At 41.3% G+C, this 20,838-nt stretch overlaps 1 protein-coding gene and 1 pseudogene across 1 annotated transcript in view; both read left to right on the plus strand.

The window, feature by feature from the left end:
• Positions 1-3,097: 3,097 nt before the first annotated feature.
• Positions 3,098-20,838, plus strand: part of Snx30 (sorting nexin family member 30) — a 75,667-nt gene continuing 57,926 nt past the window's right edge. Inside the window, exons 1-2 of the mRNA XM_019209805.1 lie at positions 3,098-3,158; positions 3,529-3,575. Coding sequence (XP_019065350.1) covers positions 3,098-3,158; positions 3,529-3,575 — 108 coding nt within the window. The remainder of the gene's footprint in view (positions 3,159-3,528; positions 3,576-20,838) is intronic.
• LOC109118542 lies at positions 13,789-14,351 on the plus strand (annotated as a pseudogene).

A 20,838-nucleotide genomic window follows, 5' to 3' on the forward strand; every position in this document is an offset into this window, starting at 1 on the left:
TCTTTATGGCAGAAGGTTGTTCTTTTTTTGTTGGTCTCTTTTTTAAAATATCATTCTCAAAATTCTTAGTATATTAAATAGCTTATTGTAAAATGTGTTCAGATCTTCGCACTGTGTTATATATATCTTTCTTTTTTATTATAAACTGAATCTTTATTGGTACATTTTAGATATACAATACAGTTACATTCATTATTGGTATCTTGTACCTTTACATGACATATATTGATTATATATTTCAATTTTTAATTGTTTCTTCTTGTTTAATTTTTTATTAGTATATGTTTGCAATACATAATAATATTGGTCTTCTTGGGGGTTAGTACATATACATACCACATCTTAATCTTTTTACTTTCCTTGCCTTTGACATAGAGAAAAAATTATTAAATTTGTGAGTCTTTTCCTTCATAGAGTCTGCTTTTGGTTTGAGGTTTAGAAATTGCCTTTCCCAACCACAAGATTTTATATATTATTCATCTAAACCAGAAATCTGCAAGGGCCCGAGATTTAGCTCAGCGGTTTCGCTGCCTGCCTTGCAAGCATAAGGACCTGAGTTTGATCCCCGGTACCAAAAAAAAAGAAATCTGCATGCCCACGTCAGAAGGCTACATCTGGCCTGCCACCAGTTTTTATGTAGCTGATGACTTAATTTTTTTGGTTTCATTTAAAAAGTTTTTCTCTTTTATTTTGAAGCAATTATAATGTGCAGAAAGTTACCAGATTTTTTATAAGGAAGTTTCAGGTACCCTATACCCTTTAATCAGTAATTTCTTGTATATTTGGGTAATAATACTAGGAAATTAGCATGTATAATTCACAGAACTCATTCATATCTCACACACACACGTGTGTGTGTGTGTGTGTGTGTGTATTTGTAATTCTGTGTAGTTCTAGTATACGGAGATTTCTTTTTCCTTTTTATTTCTTTGGGAGACAGGTTCTCATTATGTATAGTTTAGGCTGGCCTTGAACTCAGTATGTAGTCCAGGCTGGCCTTGGACTTGCGACAGTCCTCCTGCCTCAACCTTCTGAGTGCTGGAATACAGGTGTGAACCACCACTCCTATCATGTATTGATTTCTTAAATTAGTAGCATCACAATCAAGATATAGAAGTAGCTGAGTCCTAGTAGCCTGGGATGCTGGGGCAGGAGAATCTCGAGTTTGAGGCCAGCCTGGGATACACAGTGAGCTCAAGGCTGGCCTGCACTATATGGTGAGACTTTGCCTCAAAAACAAACAAACAAACAAACAAACAAGAAACAAAAAAAGATACAGAACTGTTCCATCACTATAAGACTCCTGCCACCCTTTTATTGACACTTCTACCCCCACCTAACCATTTGTCACCATTAGTCTTAGGAGGTTTTCTTTTACACTTTAAATGGCTGAGCCACATGAAAATTATTGAAATCAAAGTTTCAGTTTGCATAAGTAACGTTTTATTGGAACATAGGCATGCTCATTTGTTTACCTACTGTGTAGAGCTGTTTTTGTTCTACAACAATCTACATGGGTTTTACAGCAGAGACCATATGGCCTGCGAAGTTGATAATATTTATTCTCTGGCTCTTCATTAAAAAAAAATGAGCTGGCATTGTGATGCATGCCTTTCATCCTAGCGGTCTGGGAGGTTGAGGCAGGAGCATCTCGAGTTTGAGGCCAACCTGGGCAACTTAGTGATTTAACGAGACCCTGTTAAAAATAAAAAATAAAAAGGATTATAGATGGAGCTCAGTGCAAAAATCCTGAGTCCACTTCCTAGTACCATCACACATAAAAAAGGGAGACCCCTGATATATGAATGTATTACTCTTAGTTCTTTTTAATCTTTTATTGAATTCTTTAAAAACAACCTGACCTTAAATTTTGCATTTAGAGTTAGAGAATGATATAACTCATTTTGTCTTCCTGTAAAAACCAAATTCTCCATCATCTTTTTTTGGAGGGCGGGGCACCTGGGATTGAACTCGGGTCCTTGTGCTTGCGAGGCGGGTGGCAGAACCACTGAGCTAAATCCCCAGCCTTCCACCAGCATTTATTGAGTAATCTATTCCATCTTCGCTATTTGAAGTTCTGTAATTATCCTATATTAAAACTCAGATTGTTCCATCAGCTTAGAGGATGACAGGGCGAGTGAGTCATCAGGCCATTTGGATGAGGTGTATATTGCCCAAGTTTTCTCTGGGGAGGAGAATCCTTGTCTCCAGCATTAGCACTGAATGCTTGAGGCAGATATGCCTGGAGAACAATATGTGACCACCCTTCATTTCTTAGGGCACACACTGATTGATGAAGGCTAAATGGAGCTATGTGTTAGTGGTTGCTAATACTTCAAGTTGGGTGTTCTCTGGAGCTGGCTTGCTATTAAATCCCTTGAGAGGAGACATGTCTTGAGTTACTTTTCTGACACGGTCGGTCGGTCAGGAATATGTCCTTTTTTGGATCACATTTATATAATTATAAAAGTAAAGATTTGATTTTGGTCATTCTTTAAAAAAAAAAATAGAAAAAAAAATCCAAGAAAGATTGGGGTTTATTCACCATCAGGCACTTCTCCAGATGCTGCAGACGTCAAGATGGACCTGGTGGTAACTGTGTTCTTGTCCTGTAGGTCTGTGTTTAATGAAATCCTCTGATGCAGAGGCAGATGGAGGAGGGATTCCAGCCTCTGTTCTGGAGCTTGGGTCCTTGCCCTTCCTCTCGTTACTCAGGAGTGACCATGGGCTCATCTTCTCTTAAAACAGGGACAGTCAAATTTACTCCTCTTTCCAAGCTATTTTAAGGGATAAATGAGACCCCGGATGTAAGGTGCCTAGTAGAGAGTATAAGCCTAAAACACTTAATTTCTTTATTTTCCCTTCTCTTGACTTATAGCTGTACGTGAGGATTGCTGTGAAAAACGTAGATTTTTATCTCACCATCATTGCAGTCCTTCTTAGCCCTTGCCTTTGTTTTCTATTTGGAGGTTTGATTTTGTTTTTGTTTTTGAGTCAGTTCATAGCCCAGGGTTTTGGGGGTCACCATTTGTTTTCTGCCAAGGCTGGGTTCCCATGTCCCAGGAACGTTCTGGCCAGGGGTCAGGGCCAGGCTGTGATGACTGTCTGTGGGGTGATCGTGCATGTTGCCTTCTCACGTGGCTCTTGTGGGGCTGGTGGTGAGTACTGTTGCCCTGTGACAGTGGGAAGAGAGTCTGACCAGGTGTTACTGAAGCACATTCCCGAAGAGGAGTGATTTACGGAGGCGGCTCTCACAGGAGAAGAGAATGTCCAGTGCCCTGTGACCTTTCTTTAAGCCTTTACGGAACAGTCATTTTAGCAGGACTTGCCTTGTGCTTATTCCAGTTCCTCTTCAGGAGTGATGAGCTTGGGTTTACTTGATTTTGCTAGCACTACAGCAGTTTCTAATCTTTTGTAATTTGTCTTGGTTTTGAAACATAATCCCCCCTGATGTAGCCAGACTTTTTTTTTTCTGCCTGGAAAACAATCCTGAGTATCTCGGGCTGCCTGACCTTTCTTAGCCTTGAGGACGTCTTTCATCTGCCCTTGCACTCCTGGAATCTCCACCAGTTAAGGTACTGAGAGAGGTGAACGATGTGTGCCTGGCCATTATAACAGCTCCCTAACTGTTTCCTCTTCTGTTCCTCTTTGTTTTGTATTTTTTTTTTGAAGTATTTCTGTAAAACTTATGCCTGATTGTTACTTTCCTGCTTAAAAGCTTAGTCATTGTTTATGGAGCACTCATCTAATTCTTAAGCCTGTTAAGATGCATGATACGGAGCTGATCTGCTTTCCAGGTCATATTTCTTGCTACTCTGCCCTGAGGAGTTCATGTCCATACCCTGGTCCCAGCTGTGTCTGTCCAACGAGCTTCACCCTGTGGCAGTTTTGCTGATATAGTGCTCCATGCTAGGAATTCTTTTCTCTTCCCTTGAAAAGCTCTCCCCTTTTTATAGAGGATCTTACAGACATCCTCAGGAATCTCTGTATCCTTGTCTCCTGGACAGGGTGGTTTTGCCATCTTCCAGCCACTGTTGGTGAGATTAAGGTGTGTGTGTGTGTGTGTGTGTGTGTGTGTGTGTGTGTGTGTGTGTGTTTGTGTGTGTGCTTCCAGCCTCATAGCCAGTAGGAGAGCTGGCAAATAAACCAGTCTTCCTGCCTTCCTACAAAGCCAGGTCAAACTGCCCTCTCTGAAGCCTTTCCTGGAGAGAATTATACTCCCTTCTCAGCTCTAGCACAGCCTGCCCTCCCCCACCCCTTGTGGTTCTGAGGATGGAACCCATGGTCTCACTCTGAGCTACATCTCCAGCCTTTATAAAATTAATTAATTAATTAATTAATTATCTTAGTTTTTTTGTTTTTTTGAGGCAGGGTCTCACTATGTGTTTGAGACTGACCTGGAACTCACTATGTAGCCCAAGCTGGTCTCGAACTCACAGCAATCCTCCTGCCTCAGCCTCCCAAGTGCTGGGATTACAGGTGTGCACCACCACACCCGGCCCCAGCCTTTTATTTTTATTTTTCAGTTCAGAGTCAGAGTCTCACTAATTTGCCTAGGCTGGCTTTGGACTTGTGATCCTCTTGCCTTAGTCTCCCAAGTAGCTGGATTATAGGCTTATGCCACCATACCCAGCTTTCAGGGTTATCTCTGTCACATGACAGAGTATCACAGTATATCACGTGCCATTCTCCATCCTACACGCTGAACTAGATTCCCCAAGCATATTCCTTCTCAGCTTGCTTTCCTTTCAATGTAGAATAACACCTGGCAGTTGGTAAGAATTCAGTGTTTGGATGACTGCATGCATGAATAGATTTTGCTTTCTATATCCTCTAATTTGTGGTTTAGGAGAGCATAACACCCTGGTAATTAGGCTACTTAAAAACTTGCATGTGTTGGGAAACACCTATATTTTGGTCTGTAAATAGGGAGTGATAATTATTTTGTCCCATTCCCTCTGCCATCTTATAGAGACTAATCAAGTATTTCATTACTCGAAGAAAGGTGCTTTAACATGTTTAATTATATATATTTAGGAATGTAATCTTTTAGTTAGATTTTGTTAGACAACAGTTATACCAGGGAGAGGCTTTGAGGAAAGTCAGCCTTCCTATAATCTGTCACGACACCTTAACAACAAAAATAATACTCTCCAATTTGGTCAGCTGGTGTTTTCCTCCATCATATATGAAATATAATTGAAAGCAGAAATTCTAGTATCGATCTCTTGATCTCCTCTGTGCTGGGTTCAAGACATGGCTCCAGACCTATCCACAGAGATGAGACCTAGAGCTGCTGTTGGCTGCTGTGTGGGAACTGCCTCCTTTCCACCACAGTGTTTAGGCACAAGTTTGCAAGATTTGTTTCTTCATTCATTCCTTGACTCTCTTCATCTGTCTCTGCTTCTCTGACATCTATATGTTGTCAAAGATAAGGATTTCAAGCTGGGCGTGGTGGCGTACATATGTAATCCCAGCACTCAAAAGGGAGGCTGAGGCGGAAGGATCACTGTGAGTTTGAGACCAGCCTGGGCTACATAGTGAGTTCCAGGTCAGTGTCAACTACATAGTGAGACCCTGTCTCAAAAAACCAAAAAACAAACAAACAAACAAACAAAAAAACAAAAAAACCAACCCAAAAAACAAACAAAAAAACGGATTTCAGATCACTAACCCGTATTTGCAGAGCTCATTTCTGTGTCTGGCCTCAGAAAGCACACTAGGGGACAAATGTGACCATTGCAGTCACATGTTGCCTGACAACAGAAATACATTTTGAGAAATGCATTGTTTGATGATTTTGTCATTGAGTGAACATCATAGAATATAGTACTTATAGAACCCTGGTGGAATAGCCTGCTGTTCACCAGGGCTACATGGTAGAGCCCATCACTCCCAGGATGCAAACCTGTATGGTGTGTTGCTGCGTTAAACACTGTATGCAACTGTAACACAGTGGTCTTTTGCTGGGAGCACTGCGCTGTAGATCACTATGGCCAGGCCTAACTCACCTCTTCCAGTTGATGAATCAGGGCTCCCCCTAAAATGAGGAACACACATCTTGTTTGCTTCCTCCTGAGGCTGAGGCAGGACCTGGTGGGAGAACAGGCAACAAGAAGGCATGGTGGAGTAAGGCCCGGAGAGAAGAGGGCTGTCTTCCTTCCCACCCATTTGCCAGAGAAACATCAAACATGATGTCCTGCAGACCTTAGCTCCAGTTACAGGGTTACTGACCACCCCTTTTACCCCCCACACACTTCCCCATCTCTACCCCTATAAATAAACCTGCCGTTTGCTTGGTAGTCTTTTCCTCTCATCAGGAGTTAGAGCCCCACCCTATACCTTATATCTCTGTCTGTCTTAATCTCACCATCATTTCTCTGTGAACCCTTCAGCAACACAGGCAGGCCGGGGCAGTCTTTGTGTGTCTAAATATATTTAAATGTAGAAAAGGTACAGTAAAAGTAGTGCCTAGCAATCAAAAATGGCACACCTGTTTGAAAGCTTTTTGCCTTGAAAGGAGTGTGCCAGACTGGAGGTTGCTCTGTGCAAGTCTGTGAGTAAATGTGAAGGCCGAGGACGTTGCTGTACACTTACAATACACTAAATTTATTAAGAACAAATAATTTTCCTTCTTCACTATTAACCTTAGATTACTGGAACTGTTTTACTTATAAACTTGAATTTTTAAATCTCTTCTGTAGTAACATTTAGCTGAAAACACAAACCCACTGAAGGTGATAGGAATTTTCCAACTCCCTTATAATCTTATGAGACCACCATCGTATATCTCTTGAGTTGTTGACTGAAACATCATTGTATGGTGCATGGCTGTATTAAGGTCTTTTCTTTTATGTCTTGCCTTTTTTCTACTTTCCACTCGATGTGTCTGGTTAGTTTGTTGTGGAGTTCTTCAGTTTTGGTTGAGACTGATTACTGATTTTTCTTTCATTCATTTGATTGTGTTCAGAGAAAAGGTTGAATATCTTTTTCTTTTCCAGTAACTAAATTAACCATGAAAATAAAAAGGAATCACCCACATTCAGTCTGAGTCATGATAATAGGAATATAGAAATTAGATCTGGCTCTGTAGCCTGGAAATCCGTCTGCCCTTTTGGGTTGGATGAGGGCACATGTCAGGTGTTTTAAAGAGGTGCTAAAGGGCTGGGGATTTAGCTCAGTGGTTCTGCTGCCTGCCTCTTAAGTGCAAGGACCTGAGTTCTATCCCTGGTACCCCCCCCCAAAAAAAAGTGTTATGAGGTGGGTAACTTGGGCCCTGAGGGATTCCACAGAAAATATCTCTTCTGGCTTTGGCAGGGTAAAATGCAGATTGGAATCCATTCAACATTGCATAGTACCTTAGGACCAGTACTGAGCAGCTTCCCCCTTGGTAGGAGGAGAGAAAAGTGAAGTGAAAACTTTTTAAAAGGGAGCACATATAACCTATTTGAGTATAGTCACACATTTACTTCTAGTTTAACACATTCTCATCTTGGATTAGGTGGTTTAAGGACTTCGCAACCCCATAGTGTAGAGTGTGTGTGTCATGATCATTGAGCGTGAGATTACTGTAGTAGGAAGTTCAGATTTGGTATCCAGTGAAGTTGGCATATAGTTTCTACTTGTAGGTCAGAGGGACAGTTTAGAATTTGTAGTGACTAACTTTCATTTCCCCATAGGTTTTTTTTTGGGGGGGGTGACAGGATCTAACTGTGTGGTTCAGCTGGCCTTGAACTCAGAGAGATCCCCCTGCCTCAGTTTCCCAAATGCTGGAATTACAGGTGTGTGACACCATGTCCTGCTTCCCACATAGGTATTTTTGAGACTGAAAATTATAAGCTCTCTCCCAAGGAAGATTCACTTTTGGATGTGCAGGTACAAACTTTGGCAGGTAAATTTTGGTCCTACACTGCCTTTGGATTACAGAGTTGTCGGGGAACATTGAGTTTGTGGTATCTCTGAGGTAGGACTTTTTTAGTCTTGCTAAGGACACAGGTCTCTTTAGACACAAATGAGAAGTGTGAGCTGTAAGAACAAACTTCACAGTAACCACTTTACACTCAGTATTGGTAGTCAGTCCTGCCCCTGTTCTGTTCCTCACTTGAGTACTTTTTGCCCTTGAAAGGATTTGGTCTGGGGTGATGATTAATCCACAAGCATTTGATCACCTATAACATAGTGAGCTTTGTATGGTGTATTGTTTCTTGAACCTTTTTCCAAATACCTAGAATGCTCCTTCTTTTAATTTTGCTGAAGCACCTGGCTTGATTTGTTACATAGCAAGGGCATCCCATCTTTGTGATACTATGTTAGGCAGTAGCACAGAAAAGCAGGACCATGTTTGTTTGTTTGTTTTTTTAAGAATACTAGCTTCTGTTTAATCACCGAGGACCAGGTTTTGTAAGATGCGAATGAACCGGTATGGTTAAGAGGTACTGGATCAAGGGCAAGAGGAGAGGAGCCAGTGTATTAAGGTATTACTCTAGATACTTCTTCCAATTTGAGAGAGAAATAGTAGCACCTGGATTATGGTACAGCACAGCCACCCATGAGAGGCCCAAGATCTGGGATCCTCAGGTACCACTTGAGTAACCTTGTGCGTGTCATGTCTAAGCCTTTGTTTTTTATGTAACACGCACAACCTAGATGATCCCTCGAGTTCTACACCCCAAGTGTCAGTAGAGGAATGAATAATGTGTAGTATATTCACATGTTGTACAATCATCATGTTTAAGTCCAGATTATTTTTGTTACTACCAAAAGAGATATCATCATTAATTCAGTTTTGTGGGTTCTGAGTTGCCTAGATTCTGAGAGCAGCATTGAGGTGGGCAGGAAAGAGAGCAGGTTGTTAGTAATCTTCTCCCTGGACTGAGCCTTTTGGGGAGACTTAATCTGACTTCTTAGAAGGCTCCCTGTTCAGGCTTTGGAGTCATCCAGGTGGCATGTGTAAATGTGATCAGTAATAGGGGCAGAATCTGTATGTTGTGGTTCTAAGAGCCAAGCTTCTGGAACTACCTTTGTCCCTTTAGTGGGGGTCTTCCTCAGCCTTGCGTTTCCATTTGGCAGTTTTACTCTCTCTTTGGAAGTTGTCTGCTTCCTTCACTTGCCCTCTTCCATGTGTTAGGCTCTGCTATAACCAATGTATCTAGTCTGGGTTGTTTATTGTTTTTGTTTTGTTTGTACTGGGGATCAAACTTGGGTCTTTGTGCTTGTGAGGCAGGTGGCGGAACCACTGAGCTAAATCCCCGGCCCAAGACAGAGTTGTTTAAGCACAGGTGCTCCCTGACCTCTTTTGTTTGGTAGCCCTGCATTGGCTCTTTGGCTGTTATCTATTAGGTATTTAGAATGCACTTGAAATAGTGGACCCTCCTTAGAAGAAGTGAACAGGAATCCTTTTTAAATTCAACTGGGAGTTGGGAGAAATCTTTGTTCCCGAGAATCGTAAGAATGCCTGGAGAAGTGATTGCCAGCCTGGAGAGTCTTAGAAAAAACTAGTAACACATACTCAAAACTTTGCCAAAGAATGTGCATTGGGGCTCTTTCATTTTGACGTTTTTTGTGGCCTTGTTAAGGAGGTGTTCTTTTGCATTGGGCCAGTGGATGAGTTTTACACACAGGGTAGGTTTTTTCATAGAAAACCCAGGGAACACACTCAGATTCTGAACAACTTCATCATCTCATTGATAAAACAGGTGGTCCCTGAACCCATGTCTAAAGAAGTGTCTTTGCCTTAAAAGAAATGGTCCGGAATCCAAAGTAGGAAACTGTTAACCCATTCAGGGAAGATACTAGCCTAGAAACCTCAAACTAGCAGGCCCTGGAAGCTTGGAGATACCTGTGTTAGCAACTCTAGAGGATTTGGAGAATATCTGATGTGAGAATTTTGGGGTTAGGGGTGGGGATGAGGACCGAACATCTTCCTTCTAACAGGTAGGGTTCCAGAACCTGGTACATACTTGTTAAAACACATTTGAATATCTTAGGGGAAAAGGTAAATCTGTATCTTAAAATTCCATAGTATTTATGTCACTATTTCCTATCTAGATTTAAGGAATGTATGTAATATTTTTCTAATTACATGTACTCATTAGGTTTTCTGTAATAATAAACAACTTGAAAAATTCAAAGATATACAACACACATTTATTGTATGTCATGTTGTGTGTCAGTGGCTGTGAATGATCTGTGGGGGCCCTTTCCAAGTCTTCCCATTCTGAAGGAACAACTACTGTGTAGGACATTCTAGTTTCAAGGCAGAGGAGAGAGAGCCAGCCAGAGACCTGCTGGGAACATGCAAAAGCTCATAAGCCTGTGCGCTATTTTGTGTATTTTGCATTCAGTCATGTGCAGTTGGCCAGAGCAAGTCACGTGACCACAACCAGTGGGTTAGGGTGTGTCTTCCCATGGAGAGTGACTAGCAATGATAAGAACATGGTCCTCATAACAGGGGGGGTTAATCATTGTGAACGTTAGTTCAATCTACCACATAGTCTGTCTTCTCTTTTTTCACTGAACATTATTTAGTAAATGCATCACTTCAGAGCTATCATTTTAAAGTGCTTTAAAGTCTCTATTTTGTATATTTAAGTTTTAGATTAAGGTGGGGAGAACTTGTCGCTGTGAGGTGCTAGGGCAGGTCATTGCGTGTTATACTGTGCATCACTGCATTGCCTAGAAAGTGATGGCAAACCTTTTAGAGCTCTCAGTGATAACAAACAGCTGGCTATGGACATGTGTGCTATAGATTCGCCACTACTGGTTTAGAATCTCCAAAGTGCTCTTGAATAATAGCAAATATTAGGCATTAGAATCTTGTTTCTGAATTTAGTAGACATGCCTGCAGTGTTTTACATTATTTGTTGTCATTTTATTGTCATTATTGTGATGCATATATTGTTATAATTTGGGTCTCATGGGGTCATAGGTGGGGCTGAATCTAGAGTGTGTGATGCTAGGATTAAGGGCCTGTGATTACTAAATCAGTCCACTGATTGGTTTGGCCCTGCCCTAATCCTGGTAGCCTGGATACAGTATAAGGGACAGAAAGAGGTTTGTCTTCTTCCTCACTTGCTTTTGCTGTCTTCTGCCTGCAGTGAACTATTTCTCCTCTGTGATTACCCCTATGCCATGAGCCACTCTGCCTTGGAGCCAGCCAGATAGGGACTGAAACCTCTGCAAACTCTGAGCCAAATGAAGTTTTCCTCCTTTAACTTTGGGTATTGCATATTTTATCTAAAATGAGAAAAGTAACTAAGACACATACCATGAAATTCATCATTTTAAAGGCTGTAATTGAGTGGTTTTTAGTGTATTCACAGGTTGTGTAGACATCATCCCTTTCCAACACCTCATTATTTTTGTGACCACCAAAGAAAGTCCCCTTATCACTCCCTATTGCTACCTTCCTTCCAGCCTCTGGCAACCAAAGGTCTGCTTTTTGTGTATGGATCTATCTGTTCTGACATTTCACATAAATCAAATTATGCAACACATGGCCTGTCTGGCTTCTTTCATTTACAGTAATGTTTTCAAGGTCAATGCTGATGTTTATTGATAGATACTCTTTAACATTCTTACAGACCTTTTACATCCTTAATTTTACTTAGAGATTTTAGTGGATCTCCTGATATTTACCAGTAAATGTTGTGAATGTGATTATCTTTAACAGTGACTGTATACACAATCAGTTGATTTAATAAATTGCTTCAGATTTCTTAATGTTAAATCGCTCTTCTTTTTATGGAATGCATTTGGCGAGATCCTGGTATATTCTTCTGAAATTTTAAAAATATACATTAGGTGTTCATTATTGATGTTTACACTTAGATGTAATTTTATTTTTGTCCTAATATTTTGATTTCAGGTATTAGGTAGCCTCTATAAAGTCATTTTGTTTTATTTATTTATTATTTTTTGGTACCAGGGATTGAACTCGGGTCCTTGCGCTTGCAAGGCAGGCCACCGAACCGCTGAGCTAAATCCCCAGCCCTATCAAGTGATTTTAAAGGTATCTATATTTTTAAAATATGCCTTAGAATTTATTTTTTTTCCTTTTTTTGTACTGGGGATTGAACTTGGGACCTTGCGCTTGTAAAGCAGGAGCAGTGCCACTGAGCTAAACCCCCTGCCCTGTCTTAGAATATTTGAATACAGTAGGACTTACCTTTTTTTTTAAAGACTTACTTCTTGAAAGTTCACTAGCACTTAACTATAAAACCACAGGGTCTTGCTTATCTCTTAGTGGAGTTTCTCTGATATCACTTTTGTGGTTATTTATCTTCAGGTTTTCTACTTAATTTTACTTTGGCCATATATTTTTTTCCTAGAAAGCTCAGATTTATTGGCATATTCTTAGCACATTCTTATACTTGATAATCACATATGGAAACAAGATATGAATATTTTTCTGCTCTGTTTCTTCTTTTTTATCCATTCTATATTGATGAATATATAGACTGAGGCTTCCTCAGTTTTACTTTATCAAATTTATCTTTAGAAGAATTAAATTTTGGTTTATAATTTTTTCCCTTTTTCTAATATATGTTTTTAAAATTTTCTCTATGTTTCACATTAAAAAAATGGAAGCACAAAGTAGATGTGGCCTAAAGTGTACTACTTCATGGAATAAAGCTTTTTCATGTGTATATTTATCTGCTCCCGAGGACTCTGTGTTACTTCCTCATGTTTCAGTTTTCTTGGATCTGAATAATGTTATGCAGTCTTAGGGTTTTTGTTTACTTGTATCTGATGAAGTAATAGTGCAGGCCTGCTTTGACTTCCTATCAGAACAGCAGATTATTAGATCAGCTCTGTTTCTATTTGATGTTAGAATTGTTGTCTTGCCAAGTATAGTGGCACAAACCTGTAATACCAGCACTCAGGAAGCTGAGACAGGTGGATTGCCACGAGTTTGAAGCCTGCCTGGGCTACATAGTGAAGGCCAGCCTGAATTACTTAGTGATAACCCATCTCAAAACTAACTAACTAATTTTTCTTGCCCCTTAAATTGTTACCAGTTGAGCCATCTGTCCTCAGGGAAAGGAGAATGAAAGAGTACAGTCAAGTTCTGGGCTTTCTGGTCAGGGAAATGTGAGCCAGCTCTTCTCTCTGTCTGGATTTCCTGTATCCCCAGTTCTCATGTGAGCAGCTGTCCCCATTATAGGGTTCTCCCCCTTCAGCACTTGGTCTTACTTGCTTTGAGCTTGTTGGCAGGCACGGGGCAGCCAGCCCAGGTGCCACCATCTTCCTCTGCCCTTTATCTCGCATCTCTGTCTGGTAAGAGTGGTAATAAAGCCCTGTGAGCAGGACACCTTGCTGGTCGTCCTCCCTGTTCATGCCGTCAGGTCTTCCAGGTCCTCCTCACCCTGGACAACGGTACTTTTCAACTAGGGTCCATATGAGGGGTTTGAGGACATTTTCTTGGAGGACTTGTTAGAGAGCCTTGGTAACCTGAAATGACCTGAGGGACTTAGGTTAAAGATGCTTCTTAGTTCTCTTTTCATTTGTGTCCTGGTTTTATCCTGTCACAGTGCACCGCCATGGCATGGTGCAAAGGATGAGAGATGACTCAGAGTCCGTGTCCAATTCAAACTCCAAGAAGGCCCAGAGGGACTGCCCTTAACCGAGACCCATCAGTGTGAGTGCCCCAAACTGAAGCTTCTGTCTGTGCCTTTTTATTATAGAATCAGGAAGGACAGGGGAGTGTCAGGGTGCTCTGTTACATGATTGACCTTAGGGCCAATCTAAGTGAAAAATCGGAGGCTGGAACTGGTGGCTTCTGATGTCGGGCCTGAGGAGAACAGCGAATGTGTTCAGCAGCAATGAGCGGTGCCAGGGAGTCTCACCCGCATGGGGTGAAGCATTCAGCTTCCCCAGACGACGATCTTGGATCTAACAATTGGGAGGCAGCAGACTTGGGCAGTGAAGAGAGCAAACAAGTTTCCCAGACTTATGGGTGCAGGAAAGAAAGAACACACGGGTCATCTTGTTGTAGGAGATCACAAATCAACATCACATTTCCAAACAGGGGAAGAAGACAAGAAAATTAATGAAGAACTGGAGTCTCAATATCAGCAAAGTATGGACAGTAAATTATCAGGGAGATATGGACGACATTGTGGACTTGGCTTCGGTGAGGTAGAAGATCATGATGGAGAAGGTGATGTGATGATGATTCACCTGATCCTGAAAGTCCAGATGATTCTGAAAGTGATTCATAGTCAGAAAAAGAAGAATCTGCTGAAGAACTCCGAGCTCCTGAGCACCCTGATGAAGTGGAAGTTCCCCAAAACAAAGAAGGTGCAAAAGGCAACTATAAAATGATGCTTATTAAAGCCCATGGTTCATAACTCCCTGACACTTGGTCTTTGTATGAAAAGTAAGCCTTATTGTTATAATGCACAGTGGAGGACTGCTTATAGAGCACAGACCTTTGTATTATAATTTTCGGCCTGTATTATAATTTTTTTTTTTTTTTTTTTTGGTACCGGGGATTGAACTCGGGTCCTTGTGCTTGCAAGGCAGGCCACCGAACCGCTGAGCTAAATCCCCGGCCCTGTATTATAATTTTTAAAAAAGGCCCTTTTAAATAATTACGAAGTGTTTGATTTCAAATGCCATGGGTTACACTTTTATGGGCATGACTATAATTATTTTTGTAGAGAACAAGAGTTGTATAAAAGAAATAAATGCAGTACTCAACTTCCTTTCATATTAGCATCATCAACCCTCTAGCCTCACCTTTTTACCCCTGCAGATGCATTTGGGGGAATACTTTTTTTGTTTGTGGTAGCTATTTCATGTTTTTCCTTTTATACTTTTCTCTTATAAAGTTTATGTGATACTGTGAGATGTTCATGAAAAATATTCCTTAATTATACTTTGTTAAAGTAGAACTACTTACCATGAATATTTCTGCTGCCTGTACTATTGGCAAAAGATACTTAGTTACTCTTACTGATTCAACTCTTCTCTTTTGGACCAAAGTAATGAGAACAGTATATTAATACCTGTTAGGTTGAAATTACAACTGTCATACATTTGGAATGTTATGATCCCAAACAGTCTTTATATAATTTGAATTATACTGTATGTTAGATTTCTGGTAAAATTTGGCCATTTTTTACAGAAGAAATTATTTCTCTGATCATTTAGTCCTATTTAGAAATATGTAAAACTGGATTTTTTTAAGGTAACATTTGACCAAAGTTCATTTTTTTTCCTCCTTAAGGTCTAAATAAAGAGAAAGCTGTTTCCCATTAAAAAAAAATTGGAGTATAAGGAGGAAAGGGCCCAAGCATTCATTCCCTAAGAGAGTGTGTTTTGATCCCACTTCCACTTGTGGCCTTGTGGGATATCTTTTAATCTCTAACCATGCATTCTGAGAGGTGTTGGGTGTGTGGCTCTGAAAGTCCCTTAGCTCTGCATATCTGTCTCATACACAGCTCGGGGCAGCGCCCCCACAATGTCCACTAGAGAAGCTTAGCAAGTTTGGTATTTAATTTCTACTGTTGGTATAACTCCTGTCCCTGTTTTACTTCTTCTTTTTTATTTCCTTTCCCAGTTGCTTTTTTGGCTACATTGTTTGGATTATTTAATTATCTATGGTGGAAAAGGGAGAAAACAAAGGCTGGTGGTCGTTTCACTGAATTTACATAGAAGTCTCCATTTGTAATTTGTTTTTTTTTGGTGCGAGGGATTGAACTCAGGTCCTTGTGCTTGGAAGGCAGGCGGTGGAACCATTGAGCTAAACCCCCAGCTCCTCGATTTGTAATTTGTGATGAGCGCATGACATTCTGTCTCATTAATGTAAACACAATCATTTCCTGGTTATTGAGCCTTTGGGACTTTTCCAGGTTTCATTGTGTTCTTTGTTCTCTCATAAACGTCTCTGAACAGAACATTTTTGAGACTTTTCCCTTTGAGTTTTTTCTCCAGTGTGGGTTTAAATTCAACTTCACAGCAAGCTCTCCCCTCAGGAGTAGTCTGTAGGACATAGTTAGGCACCTGCTGGGTGCCTGGCATGGGGGCAGTGAGTTAAGGCAAGTGAGGCACAGGCTGAGTATCGGGAGAGCTGTGCTTCTGCCCTTCCTGTGAGGACACCTTGAGGGGCTTTGCCAGGCTCTTCGGAAACGAGGTCACTGTGGCACCCTTATTCCTCCAACAGTATCTCGAGGGAAATTCCATTAGTTTAGTGTGACTTGCTGTTATTACTGCCGTACTGACTCCGAATATATACCACTCTTTTTTCATAAACCAGTGCTTAATGTAATAGAGAATTTTGACAGTGATTTATGTTAATACTCTGTCATGTGGCTGGCTGAGCAAAATAATGGATCTTAAAACTAAAATTCTTTGAATTAGATTTTTAAAGCAACCTAGGGCAAAAATGGGGGGCAGGGGAAGGAGTGCTCTTATAACAAGCCTGTGGCTGAGAATGAACATTTTGCAGCAATAGATACTTTCATTTATTTATTGACTATGGAAGTTCTATCTCTTGACAAGGCCTATTGTAGATATTGCTACAATAAAATCAGTAAGAACCAAACATTAAGACAGCAGCTATGACTCTAATGCAGTTTTTGTTTTCAACAGCATTTATTGTTTACTGTGAACCTAGCCCTGTAGTTTATAAGAGTATGCAAAAATATTTAGCAGATGGATCAACTTCATCTTTTTTTTTTTTTTGAGACGGTCTCACTATGTAGTTGAGACTGACCTGAAACTCACTATGTAGCCCCGGCTGGTCTCAAACTCACAGAGATCCTCCTGCCTCAGCCTCCCAAGTGCTGGGATTACAGGCATGTGCCTACTATTCAACTTCATTTTTTACAATGTGTGTGAATAGTGATACAGCACCTACCTAATGTAAGACCTAAAGTCTCACTTCCACTCCACGGAGCATGAACAGCCTAAAGGGCCTTCACGATGCTGAGTCCTATAGCCCAACGATGGCTCTGGATGCAAGATCCAGGGACTTACTTTCTGGAGCCTTGAACAGCCCAAAGGGCCTCCAAGATGTTGGGACCTATAGCTCAGCGAGGCTCCGGGAGCTCGACGGAGGAACGAGAGTCACCCAGGAAGGAACAACCAGGCTCGTTGGTAAATAGACCTTTATTAGTCTGCCAGACGGCACTCTCAGAACTGAGCAGCTCAGAGAGGCCCAGCACAGGGGTCAGCACAGTTTTGTTTTGTTTTGTTTTTTTCCAGCTTTAATTGAGTTTATTGGTATATTTTAGGGATACAGTACAGTTACATTCATTGTTGGGATCTTGTACCTCTACATGACAAGTCTTGATTCTCATTTTTTCCCCTTACCCCTGCCCTCCCTTCACCCCCTCCTCCCCTCCCCATCTACAAACACTTTATTTTCATCTTTTCATTATCTCACATTTTTTTCTTTTCCCTTTTTACTCTTCCCCTACCCATCCCACCTTCCCTACACTTTTTAGCTCCTTTCTTCCCATTTCTAAATGTCAGTAGTCTTATTAGAATCTTATGCATTGTTGCAGATTATTTACACCAGGGAAACTATTTGGTATTTAATGTGTGACTTATTTATTTCACTTAGGAGTGTATCCTCAATATGTATCCATTTTCCTATGAATGAATCTATTTTCTCGTTCTTTATGGCTGAGTAATATTCCACTTTATAGAAAAACCACAACTTCTTTATCCACTTTCCAACGGATGGGCAAATAGGCTGTTCCCAAGATTTAGCTATTACAAACTGCAGCACAGTTTTTTAAAGGCAAGGGAAGAGGATTGCAAGCACAGCAAGTGGGCCAGGGGTCAGGGGGTCGGTTTTCTGCCGTCTGTCTAAAGGAGTCAGCTATACGGTGCACCTGGCCTTTCATCTGCAGACCTCAGGCTGTTCTGTTCTGACGGCCTTGAGTCGCTATCTTGTTTACCTGAACCAGGCTTCCATACACTCTGTTTTAACCTTATCTTGGAGCTTGGTAGAAAGAAATGTTGCTGCTATGTGCTGGCTAACTAGGGGTTACATAGCGGTTAGGGTCCCACACTAACCGTGTCTCAGCTGCCTATGTATACTCTTGCAATAACTCCCATTTACTAACTTGATGGCGTTATACCCATTTTTAAATGAGGAAACGGGCACAGAGAGATAAAAATTCTTACTTAACTCACTGTACATAGTGGTGCTGGGGTTAAGAACCTGGCCGTGTGCCTCAGGTTAGCCTTAGTAATGTAGTATTTCGCAGACATTTATTGAGTACCTTTTGTTGATAAGGGATTGAGTGGAGTCATTTCTTAAGCTTCATTCATTCATTCATTCATTTATTTGTTGAAATGCTTTTGAATATTTACTATGTCACATCTGTGATTTTGTGGAATTTATAGATTAGTGGGGAATCAGACTATCAATAAATACATATTTTTCAAATAGTGGAAAGTCTTGTAAAGAAAATAAATCTGGAGGAGCTAGAGAATGCAGTGGGGTACAAGAATACTTTTAGATTTTATGGCCTGAAAACCCTAAATAGGTGTTGTTTGAGCAGAAACCTATTTGAAAAGATCCCAGCCACCTGGAGCCCTGGGGGGAGAGGGGTGTTCCAGGTAGAACTAGCAGCAAGTACAAAGGCCCTGAGGTCAGAGTGAACCAGGGCAATGCAAAGCCCATTCGTGTATTCTGAGTAGGACAAACTGGGGAGAGAAAAGCAAATGCCAGTCCTGTCAGCCTTTGTGTGCTGTGAGAGGGAATTTGGACTTTTCTTCTGAATGCTACAGGGTGTCTGGGAGTTTTGAGAAGAGCTGGATATGTTTTTATTTACACTTTTTTTCAGCTTTAATTGAGTTTATTGGTACCTTTTAGGGATACAGTACAGTTACATTCATTGTTGGGATCTTGTACCTCCACATGACAAGTCTTGCTTCTCATTTTTTCCCCTTGTCCCTGCCCTCCCTTCACCCCCTCCTCCCCTCCCCATCTACAAACATTTTATTTCCATCTTTTCATTATCTCACATCTTTTTCTTTTCCCTTTTTACCCTTTCCCCTACCCATCCCATCTTCCCTACACCTTTAGCCCCTTTTGAAGATATACTCCTAAGTAAAATAAATAAGGCACACATGTGTAAATAGCGAATAGTTTCTCTGGTGTGAATAAACTAATAATACAGAAGATCCTAATAAGATTACTGACATTGTGGAATGGGAAGAAAGGGCTAAAGGTTTATTTACATTTTTAAAAGAGCACTCTACCTGTGGTATGGAGAATGACTGTAGGGTAGTGAGAGTAAGGCAGGAGGCCTTGGCTTTGAGTTCAGGGGTCCCCACACTCCTTGGGTTCTAGAATTCATGTTGTCCTGAAGTAGTGCCACCTAATAGTACCTGCCCTTAAGTGCCGCAGACCAAGTCACTGGAGGCCTCAAGTAGGCGGAGAAACTGGGGTCATTAAGTCACCTAACCCCCTTGCCACCTCCCTGGGACTCTCATGTTTCCCTTTGCTTTTATTTTTCACAGTGACCATGTCTTGAAGATTCATTTGGGAATAAACTTGTATTCAGACTTTGAGGAAAAATGTTTCTTGTTTGGCTTTAAAAACAGAAGCTTCATGGGAGGAAGAGGTGGGGAAGGGGAAATAAAAAGGACCAAGGAGTGAGATGTATATGTTCCAATTCCCCCACGAAGGTATTTATTGTATATCACAAACATATACCAAAAACCAAACCAAAGCTTTGTGTTTACCCACAAAGATTTGTGACCAGAGATGCAGACGAAGGGCGATGGTAAGGGATGTGAAACCCCGTGGAGGGGATTCGGCTTTGTACAAAGTGCTGACCAAGAACCAGAAACCTGATCAGCCCTTGGCATAGCAAACACTCACAGCTACACTTCTGGGCAAGTGACTTAGTCTCTTCGATTCTTTGAGACAGAGTCTCCCTGTGTAATTCAGGCTGGCCTGGAACTCACGGCGATCTCGAGCCTCAGCCTCCTGAGTGCGGGTATTACAGGTTTGCACCACCATGCCTCACAGTTTAATCTTTTTGAGTCTGCTTCATTGGTGGAGATGATGCCTTCCTGCTTCTCAAGAGGCTGTCATGGAGACAGTGACATCAGAACCAGATGTGCCCTGGGAGTCCGAGGTGTGACATTGCTGCTCGGCAGATTACAGGTGTCTGTAGCTCCTTGGCTGGTTCTGTGTGTTCCATTTCAATTCCAGGGGCGAGTTCATTCCTGAGATGAGGAGTGTGGGTGCTTTCCCTGGTTGTGTGGGCCCAGGAAGAATCTGGAGCTGTGACAAGATGTGACTGACTCTTCCCTCTGTTCTATCTGGCCACACATTTCAGACCTTTGTAGGCTGCTCCTGGAAGGTCCCCAGGCGAGGTTTAGGGGAGCTGGCTTAATCACTGCAAAACCTGGGGTAAGACAGCGGGTTATTACACCAACCACACACCCACAGACAGTACACACATGCGTGTGCACACCCGGGTAAACCAGGCATCCATAATATTTTATTGCATATTTCTGAAAGAATTGTAAAATTGTAACACTTTCATTGTCACCCTGAATGATTTCATACTTTAAAAATGCAACTGATTAATACTCACATTTCCTCAGACCCTCTTGCATCTTTTCCTTTTTACATTTTGCTTTATTGTAACTGGTGGCTGTTCCCTTAAGTCTCACCGACAGGTATAGTCGGTTCTCCACACCATACCTGCAGGTGCTTCTTTCATGTCTCTGCTTCCCCCTCCTGGACTGTGTTTGTGAAAGAAGCTGGGTTTTGTTTCTCTTTAGTTTCATGTAGTTTTGCTAATTGTATCCCCAGTGTATTGTTTAACATATTCTTCAATCCATTATCTTTCCTATAAA

This window comes from Fukomys damarensis, unplaced genomic scaffold (assembly GCF_012274545.1).
Source record: "Fukomys damarensis isolate Sample0158 unplaced genomic scaffold, DMR_v1.0_HiC HiC_scaffold_36, whole genome shotgun sequence".
NCBI classification, from domain to species: domain Eukaryota; kingdom Metazoa; phylum Chordata; class Mammalia; order Rodentia; family Bathyergidae; genus Fukomys; species Fukomys damarensis.